The sequence below is a fragment of the Anopheles gambiae genome, chromosome 3 (assembly GCF_943734735.2).
Source record: "Anopheles gambiae chromosome 3, idAnoGambNW_F1_1, whole genome shotgun sequence".
Taxonomy (NCBI): domain Eukaryota; kingdom Metazoa; phylum Arthropoda; class Insecta; order Diptera; family Culicidae; genus Anopheles; species Anopheles gambiae.
This window is the reverse complement of record NC_064602.1, coordinates 57,376,571-57,384,774: the sequence shown is the minus strand read 5'-3', so window position 1 is coordinate 57,384,774 and position 8,204 is coordinate 57,376,571. Positions and strand designations below refer to the sequence as shown.

Genomic DNA, 8,204 nt, shown 5'->3' with positions numbered 1-8,204 from the left:
GAGAGCGTAGAGCGTGAGGCCCGGGGCGTGTCCATTCACTTCAAAGATGTGCAGGATTATTTGCCTACATTCTCCGGAAAGAAAGACGTATGCGCATGGGTGATCGAGTTTGAGACAAGTAGCAAACTGTTCAAATGGCATGATCTTCACAAGCTCATTTACGCAAAACGAGTTCTCCAGGGCGCAGCCAAGGCTTTTGTTAGAAGCATTCCGGAAGTATCGTCGTGGATCGATTTGAAGCACGCGCTTGTGGAAGAATTCGACGAGAAAGTGTCCAGTGCAACGGTACACGAATCACTTCGACGTAGAAAAAAGAAGTCGGATGAATCATGTTCAGAATATATCTACGCTATGTGCGAAATCGGGAAAAAGGGACATGTCGATGAACAATCCCTTTGTGAGTACATAGTACAAGGAATAGACGATGATCCAATGAATAAAACCTGTTTGATCGCTGCAAAAACGATTAAACAACTGAAAAGCCAAATGCGAACTTATGAGAAATTGGCAGAGCAAATTCGCGAGCAACGATCTAAGCGTCAAATTCCTGCTAAGAACCCTGACAGTAATAAAACAAAATATGCACCTCCAGCCAGTATGAAATGCCGTAGCTGCGGTAAAACAGGACATATCGTCAAAGATTGCCCAAACAAAGCAGCCGGGCCAGTTTGTTTTGCGTGTGGCAAGCCAGGGCACCGAGCCAGGGAGTGCAGTGAAAGACCCCATTTTTCGGGGAACGTAAATTTGATCTAGTAGCGATAAAACGAACACAGTTTGTGGCAGGCAAAAAATTGGCAAGCGAATTTCTAGGGCCATACGAAATTAAAAAAAAAAAAAAATATATATATATATATATATATATATATATATATATATATATATATATATATATATATATATATATATATATATATATATATATATATATATATATATATATATATGTAAAGCATCGAAAAGTAAAAAAAACGCTCAACACAGACACTCGTTCCTCTGGCAGCCAAAACAATTCTAATTCTTTATTCCAAATCCATCTCCTTTTATACCCATTTTGTTGGTCGCTTGCTGTCTCACTCTTGTCTCCCTCTGTTTCTTTCTACTTTGCCTGTGGTACATTTTACTACGGTACGTTTGTACAGCGGCACGTCCTAGCAAAAATTAAACCTAACAATCGGCCTTTCCTGACGCCTGATTTGCAGCCCCTGCCAGGCACTATATTTCACTGCTTTCTTCGCTATCGTATGCTTCTAAATCCTCATTGTTGACCGTATAAGTCCAAAGCTTCATATTGTCTGCACTGGTTGTGGTGATATTTGGCCCTTCGCATTCTGCAGCTTTCCTGACCTTGAAACGTCCGTTTCGGTTCACCTGTGTAATTTCGTATGGCCCTAGAAATTCGCTTGCCAATTTTTTGCCTGCCACAAACTGTGTTCGTTTTATCGCTACTAGATCAAATTTACGTTCCCCGAAAAATGGGGTCTTTCACTGCACTCCCTGGCTCGGTGCCCTGGCTTGCCACACGCAAAACAAACTGGCCCGGCTGCTTTGTTTGGGCAATCTTTGACGATATGTCCTGTTTTACCGCAGCTACGGCATTTCATACTGGCTGGAGGTGCATATTTTGTTTTATTACTGTCAGGGTTCTTAGCAGGAATTTGACGCTTAGATCGTTGCTCGCGAATTTGCTCTGCCAATTTCTCATAAGTTCGCATTTGGCTTTTCAGTTGTTTAATCGTTTTTGCAGCGATCAAACAGGTTTTATTCATTGGATCATCGTCTATTCCTTGTACTATGTACTCACAAAGGGATTGTTCATCGACATGTCCCTTTTTCCCGATTTCGCACATAGCGTAGATATATTCTGAACATGATTCATCCGACTTCTTTTTTCTACGTCGAAGTGATTCGTGTACCGTTGCACTGGACACTTTCTCGTCGAATTCTTCCACAAGCGCGTGCTTCAAATCGATCCACGACGATACTTCCGGAATGCTTCTAACAAAAGCCTTGGCTGCGCCCTGGAGAACTCGTTTTGCGTAAATGAGCTTGTGAAGATCATGCCATTTGAACAGTTTGCTACTTGTCTCAAACTCGATCACCCATGCGCATACGTCTTCCTTTCCGGAGAATGTAGGCAAATAATCCTGCACATCTTTGAAGTGAATGGACACGCCCCGGGCCTCACGCTCTACGCTCTCTCGTGACGACGTGCTTGACCCTTCTACCGCATCCAAATAATCACCCACCCTCGTGGTGTCCTGATTTCCACCTTCACTGTGCTCCACTATTCTGCCAGCTAATTCCTCCTTCGAACCGCTTGTGTCTAGCCCTAAGGCCTCACACCTTTTTACTAAGCCGACACGGGTAAATTGCTCCATCAACTCTTCGATACTCGCCGGGATATCCATAGCAAAATTGCGTTATCTCACTTCTGACACCAAATGTAAAGAATCGAAAAGTAAAAAAAACGCTCAACACAGACACTCGTTCCTCTGGCAGCCAAAACAATTCTAATTCTTTATTCCAAATCCATCTCCTTTTATACCCATTTTGTTGGTCGCTTGCTGTCTCACTCTTGTCTCCCTCTGTTTCTTTCTACTTTGCCTGTGGTACATTTTACTACGGTACGTTTGTACAGCGGCACGTCCTAGCAAAAATATGAATATATATATATTATATATATAATCGCACACTCGCACACTGTCACTTCTTCGGACATCGTATTTGTCAAACCCCAAGATGCTCACAAACCCAAGATTACTATAAACTCAAGATGTTTACTGCTCGGCCTTTCCTGACATGATAAATTGCCCTCAATTTACTTATAGACTAAGTGTTGCCAAAGATACGCAAAAGGAAGTCAATCACTACCCGGGATCTGCACAATCCACTTTCTCAACATTCGCCTCCAACACTCCGTCATAAGGAAGTTGGGTCTGCTGGCACCCATCGATGTCCCGAACAACATAACGATCGTTTGGAAGCCGTCTGTGTATGACATAAGGGCCCTTGAATCTAGGAATAAGCTTTTTGTTTGAGTTTACCGTATTATCTACGTTTCGTATTACCACAAATTCTCCTTCTACAAATTCAGGGGCTGGTTTACATTTCGACAGGTGTTGTTGCTCATTAACTTGTTGATGTTTCATTACACAAGTAACAATTCACCACTGCCAAATTCACCACGATCCCTCTTTTTCAGCATTTGGAGGAACGGTTGGTTAATGTTTGCGCATGTCGAAAGGCCGATGTTCAAAATCCAAGATGGCGGCTATATCGACTGTCATGGCGGAAAAAATTTACACTGGTCTGAACAAAGGAAGAACCTTGTTTTGTACATGTTTACAATTGAATACATAAAAAAAGCGAACTTTCCCCTTCCTCAGCACTTGTTGTTTACACCCCCACCCATCTGCACTGCCTTGTATTGTCGTTCCAGTTGTCGCTTTCTCTCAACAGTGATTCTCGCTTGATATCGTTGCGTCGTGTCGCTCCTTTGGTGTTCCTGTGGATATAGATTTGAAAGAGGTTGTTATTAGAATTGAAATGGGACTGATTGATTGGTAGTCCGGTCTGTTAACCGCACGGCCATTCAGGTGTCCTGCCATCATGGGTGTTATTAATCAATATGTAATGGTATTGATTCATCATTTTAGGATTAGCGGATATAATAGAAACATGGCTGATAATAATGAGACACCCAATAATGAAAGAAACAGAGCAGTTCTACCGACTTCGTCTCGTGGCATCACCATCATAGACAACATATTGATAGTTCCGCCGAAAGCTGTTCATTCCAGCACTTCCCGATCATCATCTCCGCCAGCTTTTATGCATATTAGTGCCCCCCTACAATCAACATCCACAGCAACGCATTCTCGTCCTCACTCACAACCAGGATCAACAAAACCTGCGATTCCTCCTAAACCCAAAGTTCTTTCTGATCCTGCTTCTGTTCCTAAACTTCCAATGGCTCCAAAAACTAGCACAACATTCAAACCTACAGTAGCACCAAAACCGGCAATAGCATCCAAACCACCAATAGCATCCAAACCACCAATAGCACCTAAACCATCAGTATCTGCAACTGATATCGCATATTCAAAGATGAATCGAGAAGAAAGGATTGAAAGGAAGATTGACATTGCTGTTAAAATGCTGGAGAAGTTATCACCGCAGGTTTCGATGATAATGAACAACGTGTGTAGAAACGAATATACCGTCCCTAGGTCATTTGAAGTAGACAGGATAAGCGATGAACATAGCCTAAACAAATTTGAACAATCGTTACAAAATGGTACGTATATGGTAAACCTAGTTTGTCAAATCGTGCATATATTAACGGATGTCACAGATTTTGACAAACGGTTAACAGTTGTTCTCGATCTTTTTTTCGAAAAAGATTTTTTGAAGAAATGTTGCTGGACCGGAGAAGGCAAGCAGGGACCTAAAATTTGCTTCTCGAAGTATACGCAAATTTTAAGTCTACTAAAATTGATTGGAGGCAATCGATTGACAGAGCTTACTGACGCCTACGTAAAAACATTCCTAAACAAAAAATTTTACAATTGCAAGCCTTCAAAAATCGAAAAGTTAGAAACGACAAAGAAACGAAGAATATCAGAAACGTAATTTTTATATCAGGGATATAGTTATTAGCTATAAGCTTTTTAGATATTTTTTTCCTTTCGTTATGATGAACTGTGATGAACTATACCAAATAGGGATAATAGGTTAAGTTTCTTTCAACTGTATTACGAATATCAAAACTGAAATTAAATGTGATAAATAATGGAACTCAAGGATGGGATATATCTTGTTTTATATTTTTTAAATGATATGTTATTCGAAAAGTTCTGTATTTATGGTAATAAGACTCCTTTCTTGAAATTATTTTTATTTGAGAGCAATACATGCATTCATGTGTAGGATGTAATCCAACTAGCCAGGCTACAGATCACTAAATATATGTTTTATTCCAATAAAGTATGCATGAGCGGACTAAAATAAAACGATTCGCCATCATCAACAGAAACCGCTACCAATTTAACTTTTACATTGTTTAAATCTACTTTAACTACGTCGGTTGGAATATCTGATACTCTACCTATATAATTATAAATAACTTCCGAACGGTTCGGATAACTAAATGCTGGTTGTGTTTCTGCTAATTGATGTCCTTCTATGATATACGATCCTGGAACCTGCTTAACGCTACTATACCTAATAAGCTTATTATCTTTGGTTAAAAACCAACCGTTCCTATCACCTTTCCTTAATTGAAATTTATCTGTTATGTACAATTTAACCTCATCTTTCTTATGTTTAATAATTGGATAAACCATTTTCTCCTTGCTTTCACTTGCTTCTAGCTCATTAAGTTCTGTTAACCTACATACTATTTGTTCTAACGTTCTATGACCTGTTCTAACTAGCCTTTTAAGAAAATTTAACCGGCTTTCAAAGGGATATGAGGATATTGTTGGAAGGGGTCCGAATTCACGTACATCTTCAGCTATGTGTAAAAGATTGTGAACATTACTGGTAATGTGAGATTTGCCATAAATTAAACCGAAATCCTCAACAAATTGTTTTAAAAGAGCTTCCGCATAATCCCAATGATTTTTAAAATGATTGCTGGAAAACAATGTAATTGCAACATAAAAGAGTTTAAAATGATGATAAGCATCATCGTGAATTCTACCTCTAAGTAATGCTATGCTAATATGATTGAGAAATGTACGATATTCGGACCCCTTCCAATAAGCTAAATATTTCAGTGGCCTCATTGCCCTATTTATCTCTGCAGGTAACTTTGTCTTTGCTAGAATTTTAGAAATTTCCTCTCTATCTTCTTCGTTCCACTTCGGAAACGGTGCTAAACTACCTTCGTCATATCCTTTTCCTAATTTTTTTGCTATTCCTAAATGTAGTAAGTGTAAATCGTCTGCTATGCTTAAGATCTTAATAATATCTTTATCCTTAATATCTAATAACGGTGTTGGTCGTTTCTGATGGCTTATTTCATAATCTCCTTGCCTAAATTCCTTGTTTGTCCTCGGTTCAGCTGTTCCTTCAAATACCATTCTGTGGGTTTTTTTGTCCTTTTTTCCCACAATTTTACATTTTATACACCCGTTCGCTGCATTGAAATTCGCCACACCTGACAAATGAATAAAAAAAATGAGGAATTTAGTAATAAACACTACAAATTAGATGTATACATTTTTCTTTGATAAACTTACCTTTTATGAACGCTCGGGCGGGAGAATCGGCGATGATAACACGAAGATCAATTCCAATTTTTGTTTTGTTGATTGTGACTCCTTGGTCCATAACACGATTAAGGTCGTCTACCAATTGACGAAGATAATCCTCCACGTTGTCAGGTTTCGACGAACCACAGAAAATGCCTAGCACCAAGCCAGGCACCTCCGGAAGCTCGTGAATCTGCGCCATTATTGGCCATAATTGCGTAGGGCCACTGTTATGTAACGGAAGCCCATCTACGAAGAGATTTAAAGCAAATTTGTCCACAGTAGGCGTCGTGTTTCTGTAATAAATGAAAAAAAATGTATGTATATTTGCAGTATGTATGTATGTATGTATGTATGTATATCATTTGTGAGATGGAAAAATCATGTTACTTTAAATTTTAATTATTACTTAAAATGGCACTGAAGCGTCTTTTCGATCCCTTGGTACCATAGCTGTCCTCCTGCCACTGTGGTAATATTTTGTCTGACGTTCACGGGAGTTTTCAGAAACGTCCTTGCATCCATTGGAACGTAATATTCCGTTGTCTCGCGTATGATCCCAAGCAAATCATTTATAGCTGTGTGGGTTATTCGATGAGATAGGGCCCACATTCGTAATTTCCTTGATAATATGTTTTCAGATTGAGGATCCGTAACATAATTTTCTGTATGCTGATTATCTTCGCCTTCATCTTCGTCACTTTCGTTCAGCCATTCCTCCAACCATTCTTCTTCGGGCTCATCGTCGTCAAATACTTCTTCATCGGAGGCATTCTCATCTACGAATTCCGAACCAGCATGCGGAATTTCAATCACTGAAAGTGAAATGTAAAAAGAAACAGAACGTTAAACACTTAAGGGCCAGCAATAAGCATAAGTTATCTAAAATAGAAGCCACCGGCTTGTCACAGATGCATGTATGAACATTTTACCACCTTCCCGATATTGAAGGGCTTTTAACGGTAATCACACGCGTTAATTCTGAGACAATCTGGCGTGACATGAAGGAATATAGTTGTCGAGTAAATTTTGCTTCAAATGCCACTTGTCATGCATTTAAACACACTGCACTGGTTGATCTTATTTAATATCACTGATACTTTTGAACACCATTTTTCTTATTATTTTTAAAGCATTTTATGAAGCTTTCACTTGGGGTTTTAGCTAAAGTGACGCCACAAAATAATAAAGAAAATGTACCTGGTGCTTCTTGGCGTCGGCTGGTTCCTGGTTGGTTTTCCGCTTCCCATTCTCGCTCGCACTCCTCCCTTATCGCCTGCCCAAGCTTGCTTAGCATACCACTTTTCCTAGCACGCTTCACGTTCTCCATTTTCACTTAAAACACTTGGTATAAACTCTTATTTTGTTAACTGAACTAACAATGTTTAACTTGACTTGGCCGACAACGATGCTGGAATGATGATGCCGGTTTGTTTACGTTCCAATTTGACCGACTGTCATTTTCGCTTTCGCTCTTTTATGTGCCTGTCTCTTTCTCTCCACACATCATCTGAACGGTTCGAAGTCACCATACCCCCTCGCTACCTGTATGTCGATATTTCCCACCCCCGCTGTCCTAGATCTAGCTGTCAATTGTTACTTGTGTATGTTAACTGATGCTTGTGATCGTATACTATTTAAATCTACTCTTGAATCGTTATTTATCTCATCCAAATGTTCGGTTAATTCATCGATCACTGGACCTCTCTGTTCAATGCCAAATAAAAGAACTGACGGAGCAAAATGTGTAGATGTGTGAGTAGTATTGTTAAGAGCATACTCTATGTTAGGAATTTGAGCGCTCCAATCCGCATGGTCTACCAGGATTGAAAGTTTGCTCAGTACTGGTTGTTGTGTACAACGGGGATAAGAATGTGACACTTCACGGGCAAGGTATATGTTTACCTTACAGTGTGGAAACCTTGGGAAAAAAGGAGGGTTCCGGAA

At 39.7% G+C, this 8,204-nt stretch overlaps 2 protein-coding genes across 2 annotated transcripts; one reads left to right on the top strand and one right to left on the bottom strand.

Moving 5' to 3' along the window:
- Positions 1-925: 925 nt before the first annotated feature.
- LOC133393522 (uncharacterized) lies at positions 926-4,802 on the top strand. Its single transcript, XM_061658773.1, has one exon. The coding sequence runs from the start codon at positions 3,610-3,612 to the stop codon at positions 4,630-4,632; it is 1,023 nt and encodes a 340-aa protein (XP_061514757.1). The 5' UTR covers positions 926-3,609; the 3' UTR covers positions 4,633-4,802.
- A 75-nt stretch (positions 4,803-4,877) lies between these two features.
- Positions 4,878-7,587, bottom strand: LOC133393519 (uncharacterized). Its single transcript, XM_061658751.1, has 4 exons — positions 7,458-7,587; positions 6,667-7,072; positions 6,246-6,553; positions 4,878-6,163 (listed from the first exon to the last, which is right to left on the bottom strand). Exons 1-4 carry the CDS (start codon positions 7,585-7,587, stop codon positions 4,974-4,976), a joined length of 2,034 nt encoding a protein of 677 aa, XP_061514735.1. The 3' UTR covers positions 4,878-4,973.
- Positions 7,588-8,204: the final 617 nt, after the last annotated feature.